The 23,962-nt window shown below is 39.5% G+C and overlaps 1 protein-coding gene across 8 annotated transcripts in view; it reads left to right on the forward strand.

Moving 5' to 3' along the window:
* cep170aa (centrosomal protein 170Aa) overlaps window positions 1-23,962 on the forward strand; it is a 187,209-nt gene that overhangs the window by 125,486 nt on the left and 37,761 nt on the right. For 3 of the 8 annotated variants that reach the window (XM_073050490.1, XM_073050491.1, XM_073050494.1), the window contains 5 exons: window positions 1,795-3,696; window positions 4,075-4,315; window positions 10,201-10,390; window positions 12,879-13,043; window positions 14,935-15,023. In XM_073050490.1, the coding sequence (XP_072906591.1) occupies window positions 1,795-3,696; window positions 4,075-4,315; window positions 10,201-10,390; window positions 12,879-13,043; window positions 14,935-15,023 (2,587 nt within the window). The remainder of the gene's footprint in view (window positions 1-1,794; window positions 3,697-4,074; window positions 4,316-10,200; window positions 10,391-12,878; window positions 13,044-14,934; window positions 15,024-23,962) is intronic. The other 5 variants (XM_073050493.1, XM_073050498.1, XM_073050492.1 and 2 more) reach the window with 3 other exon arrangements.

Genomic DNA, 23,962 nt, shown 5'->3' on the forward strand with positions numbered 1-23,962 from the left:
ATAAAAGCCCTGCGCCAGCTCTTCACTCTGTTCGGATATCCCTGCTATGTCCACAGTGATAGAGGGTCCTCCTTTATGAGTGACGAGTTGCGCCGGTTCCTGCTAGCTAGGGGCATTGCTACTAGTCGAACCACGAGTTATAATCCCCGGGGGAATGGCCAGGTGGAGAGGGAGAATGCCACAGTGTGGAAGGCCACACTTTTAGCCCTTAAGTCAAAAGGGTTGCCAGTCTCCCGATGGCAGGAGGTCCTCCCTGAGGCTCTCCACTCTATCCGCTCCCTGTTGTGTACGTCCACTAATGCCACCCCTCACGAACGCCTATTCTCTTTTCCCAGGAAGTCTGTCACTGGGACCACCCTACCAGTTTGGCTGACGTCCCCGGGGCCAGTGCTGCTACGTAAACATGCAAGGAGTAATAAGTACTCCCCGCTGGTCGAGAGGGTTCACCTCCTGCATGCTAATCCCCAGTATGCCTACGTGGTCTTGCCTGATGGGCGGGAGGACACGGTCTCTGTCCGTGACCTGGCGCCCGCCGGAGCAGCAGACCACTACCCCGAACATTCCACGGTAACTATGAACCCTGTACTCGAGGTGACACCGCACACACCGTGCCACACACACATTGAGCCTGCCAGGCCGGTACAGGATATCATAATTGTAGGTGGAAAGTTCTATTCTCCATCGCAAAATTTTATCATTTTTGATATTGCCCCGCTGTTGGTTGCTGAACATGAACGCATCTATCTATCTATCTATCTATCTATTTTCCCATTGGCTCTGGTCCAAGCCAGCACCATTTTATTGCCCTTTCGCAAGCGACAATTGTAAGTAATGTCCCCTTGTCTGAATCAGAGCAGACTGGCCAGTTGCTAGGCTCGATTTATTCCGTTAAGCCACAGATTCCTCTATTCATAAATATACATGTCATATCCTACCAAAGAACACTCCACAAATAACTTTTTGGAAATGTTATCTAGTTCAGCAGATTATCAGGTGCATTATTGTGTCCACTTTGAAGCACTTAGATACAGCTATTCCTGAACAAAACCAGTTCACAAGACTGCTCACAAAATAGAGGTCACAGAGCAGCTTCACATAATGGCACCTCCATTCCTTCAACCATATGGAAAGAACAAAGACAGTTGGTTTCTTCACTTCCACTGTACTTGACTCATTCGACTTTGATGTTTTCTTCCATATTTTAATTCCTTCATGGCCAACAAGAGATAGCTATGGAGAATGCAGGACTATTCAAGGACAAAAGAGAAAATTTGTGCTTGGAGCCAGAAAATGTGGGTGAGATAACGTTAGAATAAAACAAAGCAGCTTAATTGTTATGCTGTATTTTGTGGTATTATTGGTAGAAATAATTTGACCAAAGTTAATATATGTAATATCAAGTAGAAAATATGCAAAGTAAGAAAAGACTAAGGAGAAAATTGACATTCACAATATAGACATCCATCATCACCAGTGCAGTGAGTTTTACTGTACAAGTGATTGAAAGAACCATCTTCTACTTGCCACATAATTTTTCCACTTGTTGATGTGTACCTTAATTTGGTAACATTTTTTGTGTTTACTGCACTATTATTAAATTTTAGATGTCATTCCTGCTAAATAGGTACCAAAATGTATTTTGTTATTTTATTGGGGGTTTTCCAGCACATGCATATCATCATATCATCCCAAAATAAACTTGTGTTGCCCTCTGATACCTGGAGGGGAATGTGAATTGAAGTTGTTCTTTGACACTTCCTAACAATTCAAGGTAACGTTGTTTATTGGCCATAGATGCAGATATCAGTGAATCTGGTATTTCAGCGAAGAGTGCGTTGACAACATCAGAAACAGCTTCAGCCTGTATGGCCGAGAGAAAGAGGAGAACACTCCCACAGCTTCCAATGGAGGACAAAATGCTGGAAGGCCAAAGGTCAAAAGATCCCCTCACTTTAAGTCTTGCAAAACCCAGACGGGGAATAGATGAAAAACAAGACACTGAGCTCCCTGAGAAAGAAACTACAACTCCACCTCACCAAAAAGACAAACCAAAGGATTACACTAATACAAATTGGCCTGCCGACAGCTCTAGTGGTAAAATTAGCAGTGCTGGGGATACTCAAGGTGGAAATGCAAATGGCAAGGAAGCTGCGGTGTTTCATTCTAGTAGCTCCACACAGTCTATTAAAGCGAAAGCAGATGCTGTCAGGGCGATATCAGCAGCAAGACAATCTTCACCTAAAACTCAACAACAGGGTTACAAAGAAAACTTGCACCATCGGAGTTCTTCTAAAACAGTGACTGCTAGTAAGCCTTTACAAACTGATAAAAGCAAAGAAGCATCACCAAGACAAGTGACATCCCAAAAGCCTCACGTGCGGGAATCCAAACAAGCTGTCGCCACAAGTGCTTCAGACAAAACAGAAGTTCAAAGTGAAGATAAACACAAGAAGTCAGAAGAGCCTGTCAGAGGGCACAGTTCTAAAGGAGCAGATGCAGAGAAAAAGGATTCTCCCAGACCTTTGGTCAGACAGGGAAGTTTCACTATAGAGAAACCAAGCGGTAATGTGCCCTTAGAACTCATACCTCGAATTAGCAAGCAGTCTGGTTCATCTGGTGATGCACATAAAAGCATACGCAATCAAGAAAGGAGTAATTCTATTGGGGCAGACTCTACCAGTGGCACTACTGCATTGTTGAAGGATACTGAGGCAGTGATGGCTTTCCTGGAGGCAAAGCTAAAGGATGAAAACAAGCTGGATGGTGAAGCAGAGACTCCGAGCTACCACAGGGATGATTCCATTTCCCCTGAGTCAGATGTTGACACCGCAAGTACTATCAGCTTAGTTAGTGGAGATGCAGAAAAGAAATCTCTTCAAAAACGGAGAACTCTGAGTAATCTTCACAAGGAGAAAAGCTTCACAAAAACTCCTAAGGATCAGTCTAGGGCTGTTGCAACCAATGCTAGAGAAAAACTTGTTGACAGGAAAACCAAAAGTCGTGCTTCAGACCCCAGTATTAGAACAGAGCCACGCAGATCAGTACAGCCCACTGGAAGAGCAAGACAGGCCTCTTTTGACTTGACTGATGATGACCAAACTTCAAGCTTACCTCAGTCTACAATCTCTGATTTTCTTTCTTCAGATCAGGAGACTTATTCCAGTCGATCACAAGGGCGGACATCATTCACATCCACTGATGAGCTGCTGCATTCGAAACTGGAGGGCAATAAATTATCCAAGACAAAAACTACAGCAGTCGGCTCAGCCGGCAAATCGACCACGCTACCCAAACCGCGGCCAACCAGGGCATCTATTTTACGCAGGGCACGCCTTGGAGATGTATCGGATAATGAACTAGCTGATGCAGACAAAGTTTCAGTGGTGTCTGAGGTATCGACAACCAGCTCAACTACATCAAAGCCACCCACAGGCAGAAAAGCGCCCTCTAGGTTAGATCTCCTTGCACAACCACGCCGCAGCCGACTAGGTTCAATATCAGCTCGCAGTGACTCTGAAGCAACAATAACTCGGAGTAGTGTTGGTCGAAGTGGTGACTCCTCCATTCGGAGCAACTTGCGTGGCACCTCATTGGTAGATAGCAAAGTGCCCCCCAGACTTCGTGCTAATAGCATTTCAAGAATGCCTGATTCTTCAAAAGGCAAAGTGTCTGCAATGGGTCCGGGTTCCCCATCAGGTAAGCCATTAAATTATTGTATGTATCTTTCATTTATTAGATGCTGGAAGAAGCAATCAATATATGATATTATACTAAAGAAGATTAGCTGTTCATTTATTTATTTAAAATTAATATCTTTAAATAGAAATTTTTTTAAATGTGAAAGTTTTATTTTGTGTTCAATGTGCACTTTTTCTCCATAACATGTAATACAAGTGCATATGTTGTTTGTTATGACATCCAAATAAATAGAGGGTTAGCTTCTTAGAATATCTTGTAATTTTAAAGCTTGCTGATTTTAAACTGGATAGAAAAATATTTATCAGTAATCTTTGAATTGTTATTTCCTCCTACACACTGGTATACCCATTGCGTCCTTGTTGCTTATATGTCTAGTCTTGTTGCAAGGTCCAAGATGGAGGCGCTTCCCTACAGATTATGCTTCAACCTCAGAAGATGAATTTGGGTCAAATCGTAGTTCACCCAAGCATAGCCGTTTACGAACCAGTACTGCACTGAGGAGTGCTAAACTGCAAAGTAATGTAACGCAATCAACCAACATGCTCCTGAAAAATAAGATGAAGGAACAGGATGACTACATAAGGGACTGGACAGCTCACAGTGAGGAAATTGCCAGGTATCTTTCAATATCAAAGTAGGTGTTCTATGTTCTAATTTTGTTAATAACTGTTGATGTAAACATAAATTGGAATCTTCTAATCTGGACTGCAAATATTTGGTCAGTTTTATTTTTTGAATGATTAATTAATCATGCCCAATTCTTTGATTTTTTTTTTAAAGTTCCACAGTTTTTTTTAATCAGTGGGAGCAGTTATGTATGGAATTCATTGGATAATCTCATCTTTCTACCTTAGTTAATTAGCTACTTGATACATGTTGGCTAGAGTGAGCTAATGAGTTGTGAAAGCTATCGCAGTAGACCATGACTTTGATCTGACATTTCTATTAAGATTAAATCTTGGCCAGTGCTACCCTTTTCCTGATGCAAGTTAAAGCATGTCCACAACCACAAGATCAGATAACAGTGTACAGGTCATTGATTACATTTCAAGACTTCTTGTTGGCCTTAGAGGTTTCACACTGAACCAAGTGGAGGCTAAAATAATCCATCACAATTTTGTAACATGATGAGATCTGTGACCTACTGTTAAATTTTCAAAATTATGTATTATATAAATTTAAAGTCCATTTCATAGAAGATCCTAATTTAATTTTTGCAAATATTAAGAAAATTTTGGCAATAAAATATAGTTTCAAATATAGTTACTTATATAGTATGTTCGATACTATATAGTAAATTGCTTAAAACAACAAGAAAATATATTTCTATTGCAATGTAGGTATAGTTATCCTCTTGGCTGCCAGAATTTTCCATCAAAGTGTCAGACTATTGCAATTATGGTGGTCGAGCTGGACAATGTTGCCTGATGAATGGTTAACTTGTTCCAATGAAATCTACTTAACAACTTAAAGATAAATCTGAATCCATCTATTTTAACATTAGTCAGTGTTTTTACAGGCTGTATGAACATATAAAAGGAAAACCCTGCAATACTTGGAATCAGGAATAAAGCAAAAATGCTGGAAATACTCAGGTTAGGCAGCATCTGGAGGAAGAAATCAGGTCATACATTAGTTGAATTATGAGAAAATATTCACTCAAAACTATATATCTGTTTCTTGAACAATGTAACACTTCCACTCTTTGAAAGCTATGTTTTAAAAAATTACATGTGCTTTTAAGATTCTCAGTTCAAAATTAAAACAAGAAAAACAAGTGCAACACTTATAGATTATTAAATCATAAGTTATTTTATTGTTGTACATTATTTATGTGATTTACTTCTCAACATGTTTAACATAGCTTTCAGAGTATTCTAACTGCTTATAATTTTTTCTATCTTTGATGCGGTGTGGTAAGTGATTATGTCAGGCTTTTTAACGTGAATATCACCCACTAGTAATCTGGTTTAGATTTTTTTTCCTTCTCGTATGGCTCCACCTTAGGCCAAGAAAAATTTTGTTTCCCAATGCATCACTGAATACCTTTAAAATAAATTTTTGAAAGCGCTTTTCACAATTACAGTTCTGTTATTTTCTTGTAAAGTTGTGACCATCAATTTTTAAAAAAGCTAGCAATTTCATGCTCTGGTTTTTCCAAAAGGGTAGTGATAGGTCTCTTTGAACCAGTAACTGTAATTTACATGGAACAGTATAATTAGCCAAGTTGGGATAGCACTCTGACATTATCGAGCTGATGAGGTGCAGATTGGCGGTTTACTTTCCTAAAGGACATTAGAGTCTTAATTACAAAGTAGATTACTATACAATGGAAGCTTCATGAGCTCTTCACTGATTCTTTTTTATCTTAGAAAGTTTTAAAAACTGAATTCTGAATCTCAAAATTCCACTAATTTCTTCGCTCTGTAGTTCAGCATGTGGTTTATTAAAGCAGAAATTTGACCAGTAAAACACTGTCATGTAAAACACTCCAGTTATGTGACAATATTGATTTTTCTTCTCTGTAAAGCAGATGGCAAAATTGAAGGAACTAAAAAGAATTCATCATATGCCCACTTTTGCAATAGATGGATTAAAGTTGTGCAGAATGCTGTGTTTAACTATCATGGTGCCCTTTGTGAATTGCACCCTCTCAGGGTAATGAGTATTCAAGAAGTGTGGGATTCATCATAAATTCAGGTAGAAGATTTGACTTAAGGGACCATTTGTTAAGAGATTCCCAAGGTGGACTAATTTATGTTTAATAGATCCAGTGGGTTAGTGCATTACCGATTATATGCAGGAGATATCAAAATCTAAAAGTTCTTTTCCCTCAGGGATGCAGAATGAATGTATTGCAAACGAAGTTTCGTTACTTACAATCAACGCCACATTCAGTTGCTAGCTTCTTCCAGAGATTGACTAGATCAGCATCCTCCTACAAGTTCTAGTAAACTTGCTCTATATTACAACTTTGGTTAGTTTATCAGTACTTAAGAAAGAAAAGATCTCAATTCATTCTTTGGTGTTTATTCATAAAATAAACTCTTCAAAATAAATTGAATGCTAGTAAAGTTATTCTAGTAGCCTGTAACTGATAATTTGAGCCTTAGATGATTCACCCATAAGGGAACAGCAATTAAAGTTGATGCCAAATATACATGCCAACTAGTATATGCCAAATATACTGCACTTCTATTTGATGCCATGAACTTTGAGTGGTTTGCTAGAGAGGATTAAGATGTTGGGGAGGGCCAGGTTATGAGGACGGGTTGAACATTGGTGACATCTGTTATCAATGGCTAAATATGTAACAGAAGGTAGCTCAGGAATCGATGGATCCAGAGCCACAATTTGGCCATTCTGGGCAGGGATGAAATGTTTCTTTACCCATTAGTGAATTGGATTGGTTTTTACAAATAGTTCCATGATGCGGCAGAGATTTGCTTAACTTTCCTTTCCTACATCGAGGAAGATGGATGACTTGCACTACCATACTCAGATAGGATCTTGTCCCTTGAAACTAAAGCATATCTCAGTTCTCCAGTTCTGACCTCTTTCTGCGTTCAGTACCAGGGCCATTACTCAGCTAAGCTAGATCATGGAGGAATTTTATTTTATTCAAGTGATATAAATTGAGCAATTTACGTCATATAATGATACTGTATATTCCCAGTAGCTACTGAGCACTGGTATAGAGGAATTTTGGTAATCAAGTCAAGTCACTTTTATTGTCATTTCGACCATAACTGCTGGTACAGTACATAGTAAAAATGAGACAATGTTTTTTCAGGACCATGGTGTTACATGACACAATACAAAAACTAGACTGAACTACGTAAAAAACAACACTAGACTACAGACTTACCTAGGACTGCATAAAGTGCACAAAACAGTGCAGGCATTACCATAAACAATAAACAAGACAATAGGGCAGTAAGGTGTCAGTCCAGGCTCTGGGTATTGAGGAGTCTGATAGCCTGGGGGAAGAAACTGTTACATAGTTTGGTCGTGAGAGCCCGAATGCTTCGGTGCCTTTTCCCAGACAGCAGGAGGGAGAAGAGTTTGTATGAAGGGTGCGTGGGGTCCCCCTGTACTTGGTCTTCTGCTCCATCCTGAAAATGGCTCTTCCAAGTGAAAATGATCAAGCTGGAGCAGGAATGGTAAGATTTGAGCAAAGATAGAAGCAAGAAACCAAAATCTTCATCAATCTCTGCTGCACTTACAGTAGTATTCTCTGTGGTGGATGATTCCTTCATCACAGCCTTCTCTTCCAAATGGCTGGGCTTTTCTACACTTACCCGAGCAATCAGTCAGGATTTGCTGATAGTGTTTCTCTGCTTACTACTGTTTGAAAGTTTTGTACTGTATCTCTGTGATATCCCTGCTATATTTAAATAACTGATGTAAAAGATGTTTCTGTGGTGCACATATTAACTCTAGGTTAGAATGGCAAAGCTAAATTTCATGGAGCACCAGGTGAGTGTGGATAGAATTTGTCTTCATCTGCTCTGAGGGCATTAATTTTTTCCCCGTGCTTTCAACCATCTACTTGAAGCATTACTCCAGATGTTAAGCCATCCAGTCACTACATCCTCCTCCACCTTCTGTGAGTTCCTGAGCCCCTGAAAATGAATGACAACTCTGTAGTCCTCGTTGAAGATGAATTTGAGTGCTCTTTCCAGTGGCTGGTTTGCAGTAGCTGCAGTGAAAGTTCCCAATCTTTTCAAATGATTCCTAGCCATATTTGTGGACAGTTATCACCAACCCCTTAAGAACCATTTAGATCTCTGCTATAACATAAAGATGAAATTTCTCAATTAAAACATTAAATGCTGAAAGCAAACAGCAGGCCCCGCAGCATCTTTGGAAAGGGAACCAGACAAAATTTTAAGTCAAAACTACTTTGTCAGAGTTGGGAAGGAGAGAAAACAAGATAGTTTTAAATTGCACTGTGGGGTGGGGTTGAGTGGTAGGTACAGATAGAATAAAGGAAATTTCACTAACAATGAGGGCAGAGTTGCTGTTGTGATAAGCTGGTGTTGATGCCGTCCCACTGTTCAGTTAATGAAGGAAGTTAGAGATGGAGAAAACAAAAAACAAGCCTAGACATGTAAAAGCAATGAAATGCAGAGATGTGGGTGCTGTCCAGCAGATCGAGCAGCGTTAATTGGAGATGAAAATTAAGTTAAAATGACAGATGAGTAACCTGCAGCAGATCTGACCTATATAGAAAAAGTAAAATTGTTGAATTAAATATGGGATCTGGAAGGTTGGAGTGTGCAACCTTCCAGACAAGAAATAAGATGCTATTCATTGGGTTTCTGATGGGCCTCGACATGACATTGCACAAAGCCATCAGATTGGAGTGGTGTTAGCAGTTAAAGTGATTGGTAACTCCGCAATGTACAAAAGACTGCATCATGGACACCTTTTGCAACAAACTAGAGTGGAAGAAGTGCTAAGTGAATCATTGCTTTATCTAGCAGGGCTTTATGAGCCTTGAATCATTGGAGGAGTAGAGCTAAAAGGGCAGATGTTTCATCTCCTGTGGTTGCATGAGAAGGAATGATTGGTAGAATGGGGAGGGGAACAGGGAAAATGGTCCTTAAATGCTGATGTGGTTATGGTGGTGGGGGGAGGGTGGAACTAGAAGATGTATAATGGAATCTCATATAAGGGTCCAAAAATTGAAAAGGATGATATATTGCATGCAGGATAATCAGAAGAGGGGTTCATAATAAAGATATGTGGAACAGAATCACATGAAGGTAAGAGCGAGCTGGAAACTGACAAGGAAAGTAATGAAACTTGCTGGGGTTCTTTATGAATGCAGCAAGCTGCTCCAATTCAGTCATCAGTATACTGGTAAAGCTGAGTGGGGCACAAAGGATTGAAACGAGACGTATTTTACATACCCGACAAAAAAAAAACAGGTATAGCTTGGGCCCACATGAGCTGTATCATTGTTCTGCAGGAAGTGAGTGAAATTGCCTACCATTATTGTGTGCCAATCTGAAAAATGGCTGTTTAAGTGTTGAGCTCTACACAGAAGTTGTTTCACTTAAAATTTGTGCACCTCAGGTCAAACTGGCATGGGTCCAAGCTTTTCACTATTACTAAATTTGTCTTTTAACTTGCTGGGATAAGTTACTAATTGTAAATGGAAGATAAATTTCTTTCAAATTATGAAATGCTGTGCCTTCAGTACATGATCACTTCTAATAGAATAACAAAATGTCACATGAGTTCACTGGCATTTTAACAAGAAATGGGGCTGTACTTGTACTTTATCTGGAGGAAAGGTTTCTCTTGTAGTTCAATTTAGAATATACAATTTTACTTTGAGAGGAAGGGAGGTGACCAAGATCATTCTGCAGTCAATTGTGAAGCACTTAAAGTTTGAGCTGATTTATTATTTAAGGAAACGTCTGTTCATTGCTGTTGAATTATAATGGGTAATACTTCAGGATTTGCTCTGCATTTCTTTTTCATGATCAGGATCAGTCAAGATCTGGCCAAGGATCTAGCCATCCTTGCACGTGAAATCCATGACGTGGCAGGTGAGATTGATTCTGTGAGTTCGTCGGGCACAGCCCCTAGTACCACAGTAAGCACTGCTGCCACCACCCCTGGTTCAACCATTGACACAAGGGAAGAGGTAGGAGACCTTCATGGAGGAATGCCTAAGGTTCTTGCTTTTTTATTTCTTTTTTGTTCTAGCATTCCATCCTATATACTATAAACACATTTCATTCTAATTGACTTTTCTGACTATTTGGTTAATTTATATAAAAATGTACAATAACATTATTTGCTTGAGTAATGGATGTTTGACATTAAAATTTTCAAACTAAATTGCAATAGTTGCTGAAGTGAGAAGTTGGAAAATTGATAGCAAAATTGAAGTGTTTATCGTATTTTGCATTAACATTTGAACATTATATCCATCTGTTTTGTCTTTTCCATCATTAACTAGCATAGCTACTCATCTTGCCATTCATAAGTATTTAACTCCTAATAGAATGCCATCATTTTGGCAAAATCTTGATGTCACTTGTGTAGTATTTATTATTTAAATTGGGTCTATAATTTTCCTAAATCATTTTTAGATTGAAAATTTCTCAAAATACCTTAATGAATTATAGATACCCATTCAGCAATGGGAGTATTCCTTGCTTTACGATGGAACTGTAAATAGTATATCTATTTATATGTAAAATTTTTGAATGCTTCAAATTTTAATCTCCATGCTGCTCAATTTCCTTTCTGATGGCAAATATTTGGAGTATTATTCTTTGATCGATTTATTTGTGGTGCTGAATGAGAGGTTTTTTGCTTATGTGAAAGAATGCAAAAACTGTTATTAGAATTTGCCTTTGTATTCTCTTACATTCTGACAAAAACAGTACAAATTCATAGGCCAAAATTTGAGCTCTATTTTTTGTCTGAAATATTAATCTGAAGCCATGCTCTCCAGCTAGGTTTCTCTGAATACAGTTCAAGAAACAAATGCCGGGACATGTGTGCTGGTAATTTCATAATCATTTATCATTTGGTTTATGCCACAGCTTTAGAGCTGAGACTGAATTCCCCAAAGGTGTTACAGCTGACTCTTGATTATCTTGGTTGCTAGAAAGAAATATGACCATAGACAATACTGACCAAGCAACAGTTATCCTTGGTAACTTTGTGCTATTACCAGGTGATCATCTTCACCTCTTAACCTCTGCATCAAACAAATCTTCTACAAATCTACGTAAACCATGCACCTGGGTAGTTGAACATCTTCCAACTCTATCTCGAAGACCTGCCCTCCTTCCAAAATCTTAAAGAGACTTTTAACACTGCACATGAACTGGAGCAGTTTTACCCGGTGCCACTTTGTCAGACTACTTTGAGTGATCTCAGCAGCTTTCAGGAACACTTGTAATGCTGCCACAGCTTTGAAAAGAGCAGGTCCAGGGTCAGCAGTGCTGCCTGCTGTTCGCACTGGGTGGCAGCCTAAAGAAGTTAACTTGTCAGTGCAATGAGGAGTTTTAACCTACTTAAAGTTTGAGACACAGAATCAGTTCCAGAGCTAGTTCACTTTGACAGAGCCTCCAACTCACTGCTCATAATCTTGTTGAAACATAGCTCACTACATCTGGGACGGTCATCACTGAAGTACAGGAATTCCTGCTGTCCTCAGGGACATAAAACTCATCTGGGTTAAACCTAGAATAGCAGTGCCTTATTTTCTGTCCCACTCTCAATATGCAAACTAGTAGTTCAGCCATTGGATAATCAGTCAACTGCAAACCTTTTTCTGTAAATGTTGTGATCATTTCATGATGTTACATTCACCAGCTACTGCTTAGTAGTATGATTATAAACAGGACATGGTGACGTTGGGGAAAAAGTTACATGTATGACTAAAATTGCATTACTCACTCTCAAATCTTAGGCCTTTGACTATTTCCCACAGATGGTTAAAAAATTGAGAGAATTTCTTTTAAATTTTGGTCCATTTAAAGCATCTTTCCCCCCAGATTATCTATCATAAAGCATCACAATATACTGCACATGACCATTTATAAAATGTAAATGCTTGGTATATTTTGCATTTCACTCCCTGAAAATAGTGAAACCTGTGCTAAACAGTTATTGGGTCAGCTGGCAAGGTAAAATATTGTTCTATAAGTTAGTATAACTGCACTTACTCCATGAGTCCATGATGGGATTATTCATATTTCAAATTATTTTATAATTTGAAGATAATTTTTATAACTTTGGTAAAAAGTGATATGTTAATATAACCACAAAATAACCTTAAATGAATAATCAGTGCAGGTTTGGCTGTTGAAGATAATTGAAAAGTTTGAAGGACAAGAAAATTGATCCAAATGTTTTCTTAATATTAGCTAAAATTTGTACTTTGGTTGTTTAACAAGAAAACTTTGATTTCTGACATAGTGTTGGAGTAGGGGAAGAGATGATTGCAGATATGGAATCTTTCAGACTTTTCTACTGCAAAATATCAACCCAGTATAAATTTACATTGCCTTTAAATTGTAAGGATCAGTTTTGGATGCTTAAGTACCCTAAATTCTATTACCTGGTATAATCCAGACACATATACCATTATTACCTAGGAGATGCAGTAACCTTTTTCATTTTCTTTTTTAAATCTTGATCAGTTGGTTGATCGTGTTTTTGATGAAAGTTTGAACTTCAGAAAAATCCCTCCTGTGCCCAGTATAAGACCAGCAGCTGGGAATGGTCGACTGAGTGAAACCAGATCTCGGATTTTAGAAGCTGCAGAGCAGGTTGCTACAAAGAGGAAGACCTGGAATAGAGATGAAGTAAGAATTCTAACAATATGATATTGGGGAAAGTAATCCTTGATTAATCGCTACGGAAGTAGACGCAACACCACCTTGAATATCTAGTGCTATTCAGATCAGGGCTGAACTTTATAGCAATTTCATTCACCTGTCTTTTCTTAATGTCCTGGCTGGATGAGTTTGTTAATATCAGTTTTGAAAATTTCATCCATCCATTGATTTTGGTCAGTGGATGGGCTTCTGATTTTCATTGCTTTAAAGCAGGAGTTCCCAACTTGGGGTCCACTGAACCCTCGGTTAATGGTAGGTGTCTCTGGCATAAAAATGGTTTGGAACTCCTGCTTTAAAGAGAAAATGTGCTTCCTGGACCCTTTTTAAAAAGGAACTGAAATTATTGCTGGACTTGTATTCTACTTCTCAAAGGCTATCTGTTTTTGCTTTGTTACATCACATATACAATACTTCTACCCATTTTCCAATCTAAAGGCCACTGAACCGTTAACTGCTTTGTTAACTCAACTGCTCACTGGCATCTGTGTTCTTGTTAAGGCTCATTGCACTCAGCTTCTCCAACAATTTTGCTCTAAGTTCTTGTCCCAGAATTTAATGACTTGTATCCCTTCTTCTCTTTGACCACATCTAGATCAGAATCCCCAAAATTATTTCTTTGAACTGAATTCTTCCCACATACCACCCACAATGGAACAACATTTGCTCTGCTCCGGTCCTCTGGCACTTCACCCATGGCCGAGGAGGTTTTAAATATCTCTGCCAAACCCCTTGAAATTTCTGCACTAGCTTCCCACATGGTCCAAGGGGATTCCTCGTCAGGCTCTGAAGATTTATCCACCTGGATTTGTTTCAAGACAGTAAGCACCTCCTCCTCTTCTATAATCCCAATACAGTCCATGATCTCAATATTCTTTTGCCTCAGTTTTATAGATCTTGTGTCTGCCTCCCAAGTAAATTCAGATGCAAAATATTTATTTAAGATCTCAGGCAAAACACACAAAATGCTGGTGGAATGCAGCAGGCCAGGTAGCATCTATAGGAAGAAGTACAGTCAACACTTCGGGCCTGATGAAGGGTCTCAGCCCGAAACGTCGACTGTACTTCTTCCTATAGATGATGCCTGGCTTGCTGCGTTCCACCAGCATTTTGTGTGTGTTGCTTGAACTTCCAGCATCTGCAGATTTCCTCGTGTTTGTGTACTTAAGATCTCTCTCATTTCTTTCAGCTCAATGCTTAGATGACCATGCTGATGTGAAGAGGGCCAATGTTTCCTCCCAATAGAAGTTAAATTTAGTTATTGTGCTGGAACTTGGGAACTTAACAATAATCACCACACAAACTACTGGAGGGTCATTTATCTGAATCACTACTGTCCTTCAAAGGCTGAAATCTGCCTGTTACTACAGATCCACAGCAATGTATTTGGCTTTAAATACTCTTCAAAATCGGCTTAACAAGCCATTGATTTATTGTCACTGAGCAGTTAGGGAAGTATATAAATGCTGGCTTTGCTATCGAAGCCAACATTCTTACAAATTAATAAATAAAGGAGACATTGAATTTTATTTTTGTGTTCAGAATTCTTCAGCAAATTGCAAGTTGGTGTTTTGTGGGTAAATATTAGCAATTTTATTCACTAGTGGTGGAGATCTGATCAGTTGTAGTTTTGAATCATCTCATTAGAGTTCTGCCAGTGATCTAAAGGGTGCAACAAAAAATCAGGAGACTGCCATCAAAATATATTTTGAAGGCAGTCTCCTGATTTTCTGTTGCACCTTTTAGATCACTGGCAGAGCTCTAATGAGATGATTCAAACAAACATTATTGCTTAGTAAAATGGAATGCAGGAAGCAAATCTCGTATCTGTTGTTCCTTAGTAATGTGTTTTATATTTTAGATTGTTTTAGACAGTTTGATGCTGACCTCCGTATCCCAACTGTCACAAAAAATACGGCATGCGATGGAGAAAACCGCTTTGAAGATCAGGTAATAAAAGAGCTTTGTGTATTTCTTTATGTATATATAATGGAAGAAACAACTCAGTTATACTGTACAGATTCCATTGATGAAAAAATAGTTTTATTTCCTTAACAGACTTCTGTGGCTTGACTCAGGTATGAACTGGCCAGACTGAATTGTGATACCTGTTGACAAATCAGTCAAAGGTTCATTTTATTGTCAAAGTATGCATGCAAAATACAACTCCGCTATTTGTCTTCTCCAGACAGCCATGAAATACAGAAAGACCATGGATGTTCTTGAAAGAAAAGACATCAACTTCCCCCCCTCCTCCACCAAACTTGCAAAACTTACAAAACCCAAAACCCCCACCCTTTTGCTCACAGAAAAAAAATCAGCAACTAGAGCATCATATCTCCAACCCTGTCCCCTGTAGAGGAAAAAGAGCGACAATAACATCAAATCCCTGACCCCCTCACTCGCTGAAAAGAACAGCAACAATAACATCAAAACCCCCAACCCCCTTCTCACACAGAGAAAACTAATAGATCACTCACCTGCCGATCGACCACAAGAAAGAAAACACCAAAGAACTGAAGGAGGCCAATATGAAGTTATAGTCCAATAATCACATAAATTTCAGAATTTTGAAAACATCTACCCGTCAGCATTCAAGGAGAGCGTCTGCAAGAATTCAGTCCTTCCGTGAAGAGCAACCACCACATTGGGTCCGAGTTCCACTGACCCGGCTGCTGACTATTGTCGCCCTGGTGGCCTCCGCTGGGAGCAATTGCTGACTGCCTCCACATTAGCCTTAATACTTCAGTCATTCTCAATGCTTTGAAATTGAGTCAGTCACATTTGTGATCCTGCGTCCCATCTCTGGTCAGCTCGCGTTCTCGGTCCTTTTCGGGTCCCCATCTCTGCTCTCCACGAGGCCATTCTGTGGACACAGCAGAGCTCTAGATCATTCGCTTGAATTCCAAACTGCATGTCACAGGCTCTAAGTTTCCATATCACAAATAAGACAAAAAGAACAAGCAGAAGTCATAGAAAAAAATGAAATAGTTGAAGAGATTGGCTATCTGGAAGATGTCTCCCAAGGAATCCGCAATAGAAAAATCTTTCCCCTGTTCTGCTTGCTGTACAACCAATGCAAAGTGAATGTTAAAGTGGTCCTGAGGACTTCAGTCTCTCAAGCTACAACTTAACTTCTGGGTCAAATTCCTAGTCCACTGTGGGAGCAGTAACATTGCAAGGATTCTGTGGCTTATGACAACTTCAAAGGTTGTTAATTCCAAAGGCACAGAATAGTTAAAATAGGGTATGAGCAATGAAGTGATTAAGGGCCTATGCAAGATACCTTTGTAAAGTGTGTGAATTGTTATGCCAAAACCTGTAATTTCCAGATGACTCAAAGTTAATTTGTTATCAAAGTACATATATGTCAACCCTGAGATTCATTTTCTTGTGGGTATTCACAACAAATAAACAAGTAAATAGAATCTATGAAAGACTTCACCTAACAAGACGGACAAACAACAAGTGTGCAAAGGAGAGCAAGTTGTGCAAGCACGGTCCTGTGCAGAAGCCTCAGGCACATAATACGGTATATAGCTTGGGTGCCTAAGACTTTTGCAAAGTTCTGTATTTGTCAACATGGATCAGGCACAAGTTTGTAAATGTGACCAAGTGCAAAGGATGTTGGGAATGGTGAAGGTGGAGGGGTGTGGGACAGGTGGAAAAGGAGTGGCAAGGACAGAGGAGTGGCATGGTGCACATACACCCAACCCAACCCTGAGACACCATACAAGGTCATTTGATTCCAAATTAGCTTATTGATCATTACAGAATGTCTCTCTGGTGCTTCCTGCTCCCTTCCACTTTTCCCAACCATGATTCCCCTCTCCCTGCCCCCTTTCCACTCTCAGTCCACAATAGAGACCCTCTCAGAATCAGGCTTATCACTCACGTATGTCATGAAATTTGTTTTATTTTCCTGCAGCAACAGTATAGTACAATACAAAAAAATTACTACAATACTGTGCAAAAAGAAAACTAAATTTAAAAAAAGAATAAATAAATAAGCAATAAATATCGAGATAACGAGATGAAGAGTCCTTGAAAGTGAGTCCATAGCTTATGGGATCAGTTCAGTGATGGGTTGAGAGAAGTTATCCTCTCTGGTTCAAGATCCTGATGGTTGAGAAGTAGTAACGGTTCTTGAGGCTCATTTACCTCCCTCCTGATGGCAGCAGCGAGAAGAGCACATGTCCTGGATGGTGGGGGTCCTTGATGATGATCCTGCACATCCAGACAACGCTCTGTGGATGTGCTCAATGGTCGGGAGGGCTGGCAGAGATTGTAGTTCATTACAGTGGCGACACTGAGTGCTCTCATGATAATTATGTATGTTGAAAATTCATTAGAGGAGTTCTGCAGGGAGTGAAATACATTGTGGTCTGATTATACTTGTAAGATTCGTGTATGTTTGGGGAATGGAAAATACAAGAAGGATCCCTCAGCAGTTCAGTTCAAGAGATGTCAGGAGTCCTCACCAGCCAGTAGCATAAAAGAGGACATTAATGAGGTAGTAACCTCATGAAATAACTGCATAAGCTTGTCTTCAAATTCCATTCAAAAATTAAGAAGTCTACACACTGAGGCAAATGGTCGTTTCACTAATAATCTGCCAAGGTCAGTAATTAAATTCCTATCCAATCAGTATCGTGAATGGAGCAGCAGACATAAAGGAAGAATGGAAGGAAACTCAGATCTCAGCAAAATCTGCTGGATTTTGCATTTAAGATGGGAACGTAAATGATAGTGGGAACATGGAGAATGTAATGAGATTCTTCAGTCAAAAATCCCACATTGGCAGTCCTATATTACAGTGATACATAGTCTTCAAGCAGATAGGGCTTGTCAGCCATGGTTGGAAGATCATCTTAGAGAAGGAATACTCTAATCTCAAACCTCTGCTGCCTTGCAACTCTACCCACTCATAGGGAAGGCTTCGGGAGTAAACCCCGAGGGGAAAAATCCAGAGCTGGAGTCCCTAAGGCAATCGTACATTGAGTTCAACACTGACTGGCAACTCCTGTGATGCTTCTGGTACCAAACTATCGGCCTCTGCCATTCCTTTGGGTTCATCAGATGTATGGAGCTAGGGGGGCTTGCTACATGGGTAACAGACTGCTGTCCATATCGTACTGCCCAGGCTTGCATATCTAGACAGCTAGGACGCAATATCCATGGTCAACTCTGACTGATGAGGAAGAGGAGTTTCTCCACCAGAGGATGGTGAATCTGAGAAACCCATTGCCACAGAGGGCTGTGGAGGCCAGGTCATTAAGGCAGAGTTTGATTGGTTTTTCATTGGTAAGGGGGTTAAGGATTACACTGAGAAGACAGGAGAATGGGGATTGAGAGAAAAAGCAGCCATGATCGAATAGAGGATGGACCTGATTGGCTGAATAACCTAATTATGCCCCTATATCTTATAGCCATCCACAATGTTCACTGTACGCTAGACTTAGCAGCTTCGCTATACAAGTTATTTTGTGGCTAGAGAAATTGCTCATTAAAAAATACAAAAAAAATTAATACTGCCAAACAAATTGCCATATTAGTCACCTTCCAATCATCAGAGAGCCAGAAGGTAAAATATGCCACACTGCAAATGGTATTTTTTTGGCTGTTGTGAATGCCAAACATCCTGTATACATGACAGATTAAAATAAAAATTCATTTTCAGAAGAAATAGAGCTTACTGCATTCAGTTTATTTTTATTAATTGATTTTAAAACTGTTGCAATTCAAGTTGGTTTGATTGAGTTTGCCAATTGGCAAAATTCCTTAAAGACTATCCTCTCCATGAATTTACACAAATTCATAAATCATCTATATGCACAAATTATGAACCAGCAGTCTTCCAATTAAGTGCAAAATGGACAGAGAGATCTGTCTGCGGAAAGCGTATTTCAGATTTAATACTCGTCAGTAGTTTTCTGACTCTTTGAGAATTGTCTTGACTGAGGTAAGACCATAAGATACAGGAGCAGAATTTGGCCATTTGTCCCATGATTTCTTCTCTGCCATTTCATCATGGCTGATCAATATCTCTCTCAGCCCCTATCTCTTGCTCCTCCCTGTATCCCTTCATGCCCTGACTAATCAAGATCTATCAACCTCTGCCTTAAATATACTCAATAACTTGGCCTCCACAGATTCACGGCTCTCTAGCTAAAAAAAAATACTTTTCATCTCTGTTTCTAAATGGACATCGCTCTATTCTGAGGCTGTGTCCTCTGGTCTTTAGATTCTCCACCATAGGAAACATCCTGGAACCTCCTCCATTGTCAGCACATCCTTTCTTCGATAAGCAGCGGAGCACCCTTTCGAACACTTACTCAGCTCTGCTGTCACAAGGATCGTTACAGAAAATCTTTCCTACCAAATACAATAAGCATATACAACAGTTCATCTCTGTGCAACAGGAGAACACACATCATAGTATAATAAACTCTATTATTTCATACATCATTATTGCACATTGGTACATTATTATTGTGTATATTATTATTCTGTACTTTATTATTAAGTCTGCACACTGCTAAGTTTTAAATGTTGCTGCTGTAGCAAAAAAATTTCCCAATCAGGATTAATAAAGTTGTTGTTGCTATTATTGTTAGCAATGTATCATTTCTTAATGCATGCATGCATTTCTAAATTACAATAAACGAGGACTGAGTGTTCTCATAATCTAATCTAATCTATTATTATTATTATTATAACAGGGCCCAAAACTGCTCACAATACTCCAAGCTCCAAGTGAGGCCTCATCAGTGCCTTATAAAGCATCAACATTAATCCTTGCTTTTATATTCTAGTCCTCTTGAAATGAATGCTAACATTGCATTTGCCGCCTTCATCGCAGACTCAACCTGCAAATTAACCTTTAGGGAATCCTACACAAGAATTCCCAAGTGCCGGTGGTGCCAGAGGGTTGGAGGATAGCGAGTGTTGTTCCATTGTTACAAGAAAGGCTCCAAGAATAGGCCTGGAAATTTTAAGCCCATGAGCCTGGCATCAGTAGTGGGAAAGTTATTGGAAGGTATTCTAAAGGACCGGATATATAAGTATTTGGACAGACAGGGACTGATTAGGTATAGTCAGCATGGCTTTGTGTGTAGTGAGTCATGTCTGACCAATCTATTAGTTTTTCAAGGAAGTTACCAAGAAAGTTGATGAAGGTAAGGCAGTGGATATTGTCTACATGCAGTTTAGGAAGGTCCTTGGAAAGGTCCTGCATGGAAGGTTGGTTAAGAAGGTTCAGTCTCTGAGCATTCAAGATGAGGTAGTAAATTGGCTTCTTCTGCAAAGCCAATGTCTAATCCAGAGAGTGGTTGTAGATAGTTGCCTTTCTGACTGGAGGCTTGTGACTAGTGAGTGGTGTGTCACAGGGATCGGTGCTGGGGGCCTGTTGTTATTTGTCATCTATGTCAATGATCTGGATAATCAAACAAATTTGTGGATGACACCATGATTGGAGGTGCAGTGGACTGCAAGGAAGACAATCAAGTCTTACAGTAGGATCTGAGCCAACTGGGGGGAGAAAAGGCTGAAAGCTGACAGATGGAATATAATGCAAACAAGGGTGTAATGCAAACAACAACTGACACGGTGAACAGTAGGGCACTGAGGAGTATGGTAGAACAGAAACATACTGAAATTCCTTTAAAGTGTTATCACACAGAGAGAGGAGCATTAAAGCTTTTGGCACATTGGCCTTCGTAAGTCAATGTATCGAGTTTAGGAGATGAAATATTATGTTAAAGTTGTGTAAGACATTGGTGAGGCCTAATTTGGAGTATTGTGTCCAGTTTTGGTCACCTACCTGAAAGAAAGATGTTAATAAGATTGAAAGAATGCAGAAAAAATTTACAAGGATGTTTTTGGCTCTTGAAGACCTGAGTTACAGGGAAAGTTGAATAGGTTATGACTTTATACCCTAGAATGTAGAAGGTTGAGAGGAGATTTGATAGAGGTTTACAAAATTTTACGAATGGAAGCAGGCTTTTTCCTCTGAGGTTGGGCGAGACATCACCCAGGTGGTGTGAGTGTATAACGAGCGGCTAGCACAAGTGTTGGATGCAGTGTTGATTTGACAAAACTGGAAAGCTACACTCATTTAAGAAATCTTTTTATATTATTTCATGCTTGTTACTTATTTGCATCTGCATTTGCAGTTTGTTTACAGTTCCTGATGTTTACAGTTTACCAGTAATGTTCTGTAGATTTATTAAGTATGCCTGCAAAATAGGAATCTTGAGGTTGCATGTGGTGACATGTATGTGCTCTGATAATAAATTTTACTTTGAACTTTGATTCTAATATTTAAGAGAAATTTGGAGGGGTACATGATGGGAGGGGCTTGGAGGGCTATGGTCCAGCTGCAGTTTGATGGAACGAGGCAGAGTAATGATTTGGCACAAGTTTGGCAAAAGGCTTGTTTCTGTGCTGTAGTGTTTTATGACTCTATACTGTGTAAATATTCTGCAATTGTTCTGGATTAATTTTGCTTTACCCCTGTCTTTTTAGCCTTTTGGCATTCTGATCTTGGATCCAATCTGCCCTTTATCCTTTGTACCCACCTCATCTTCAACTTGCCTATCGTTACACATACATTCAGTTTCTTTGTGGTTCAGATCTACCTCCAAACTTAAAACCCCTTTCCACTGTATATCAGTAACTTTGTTAAACACCCAGTAACCAAGTTTTTAAGTTCCTTCTGTACCTAATAATGTGGCCACTGAGTGTATGTCCATGATCTTCTGCACACCACTGCTATAACACGTGGTTATTTGAATTACTGTCGCCTTCCTGTCAGCTTGAACCTGTCCGGCCATTCTCGTCTGACTTCTCTCATTAGCAGAAGTGAGGCTCACTGAATGTTTGTGTTCTTCATACCATTCTCTGTAAGCTCTAGGGACTGAAAATCCCAGATTCTGAGATACTCCAACCACACCGTCTGGCACCAACAGTCATTCTACGGTCAAAGTCACTTGGATTACATTTCTTCTTTTTGGTGTTTGGTCTGAGCAACAACTAAACCTCTTAATCATTTCTACGTGCCTTTATGCATTGAGTTGCTACTATGTGAATGACTAATTAGTTATTTGTATTAACAAGCAGGTGAGCCTAATAAACTGGCCACTAAGTGTATATTACAAAGGAATAAACAGCATTTCAAGCACATAATCCATAATCACTGTCTTAGGAGATACAGTGGCATGGAAAAGTTTGGGCGCCCCAGTCAAAATTTCTGTTACTGTGAATAGTTAAGTGAGTAGAAGATGAACTGATCTCCAAAACTCATAAAGTTAAAGATGAAACATTCTTTTCAACATTTTAAGCAAGATTAGTGTACTATTTTTGTTTTGTACAATTGTAGAGTGGGGGGAGAAAAAGGAAAGGAGCACCATGCAAAAGTTTGGGCACCCCAAGAGATTTGAGCTCTCCGATAACTTTTACCAGGGTCTCAGACCTTAATTAGCTTGTTAGGGCTATGGCTTGTTCACAGTCACCATTAGGAAAGGCCAGGTGATGCAAATTTCAAAGCTTTATAAGTACCCTGACTCCTCAAACCTTGTCCTCTAAGCAGCTGCCTAGCACTCTGAAAATTAAAATAAATAATGCCCACAAAGCAGGAGAAGGCTATAAGAAGATAGCAAAGTATTTTCAGGTAGCCATTTCCTCAATTTGTAATGTAATTAAGAAATGGCAGTTAACAGGAACGGTGGAGGTCAAGTTGAGGTCTGGAAGACCAAGAAAACTTTCCGAGAGAACTGCTCGTAGGATTGCTAGAAAGGCAAATCAAAACCCCCGCTTGACTGCAAAAGACCTTCAGGAAGATTTAGCAGAATCTGGAGTGGTGGTGCACTGTTCTACTGTGCAGCAACACCTGCACAAATATGACCTTCATGGAAGAGTCATCAGAAGGAAACCTTTCCTGCGTCTTCACCACAAAATTCAACATCAGAAGTTTGCAAAGGAACGTCTAAACAAGCCTGATGCATTTTGGAAACAAGTCCTGTGAACTGATAAAGTTAAAATAGAACTTTTTGGCTGCAATGAGCAAAGGTATGTTTGGAGAAAAAAGGGTGCAGAATCTCATGAAAAGAACACCTCTCCAACTGTTAAGCATGGGGGTGGATTGATCATGCTTTGGGCTTGTGTTGCAGCCAGTGGCACAGGGAACATTCTTCCCATTAGAGGGAAGAATGAGTTCATTTAAATACCAGCAAATTCTGGAAGCAAACATCACACCGTCTGTTTAAAAAAAAAGCTGAAGGTGAAAAGAGGATGGTTTCTACAACAGGATAATGATCCTAAACACACCTTAAAATCCACAATGGGACTACTTCAAGAGGCGCAAGCTGAAGGTTTTGCCATGGCCCTTACAGTCCCCCGACCTAAACATCATCGAAAATCTGTGGATAGACCTCAAAAGAGCAGTGCATGAAAGATGGCCCAAGGATCTCACAGAACTAGAAGCCTTTTGCAAGGAAGAATGGGCGAAAATCCAAGACTCTTAGCTGGTTACAAAAAGTATTTACAAGCTGTGATACTTGCCAAAGGGGGTGTTACTAAATACTGACCATGCAAGGGTACCCAAACCTTTGTTTCAGGTCCTTTTCCTTTTGTTATTTTGAAACTGTAAAAGATGGAAATAAAGTAATCTTGCTTAAAATATTAAAGAAATGTGTCATCTTTAACTTCATGCCTTTTGGAAATCAGGTCATCTTTTACTCACTTAGCTATTCACAGTAACAGAAATTTTCACCGGGGTGCCGAAACTTTTGCATGGCACTGTATCTAGTAAAAATAAATGTGGACTGTAACTGAAGAATTAAACACAAATTGTGCAATTTACATTTCCTCCAGTTTTGTTGTAATTACTT

This window comes from Hemitrygon akajei, chromosome 7, assembly GCF_048418815.1.
Source record: "Hemitrygon akajei chromosome 7, sHemAka1.3, whole genome shotgun sequence".
Lineage (NCBI taxonomy): Eukaryota > Metazoa > Chordata > Chondrichthyes > Myliobatiformes > Dasyatidae > Hemitrygon > Hemitrygon akajei.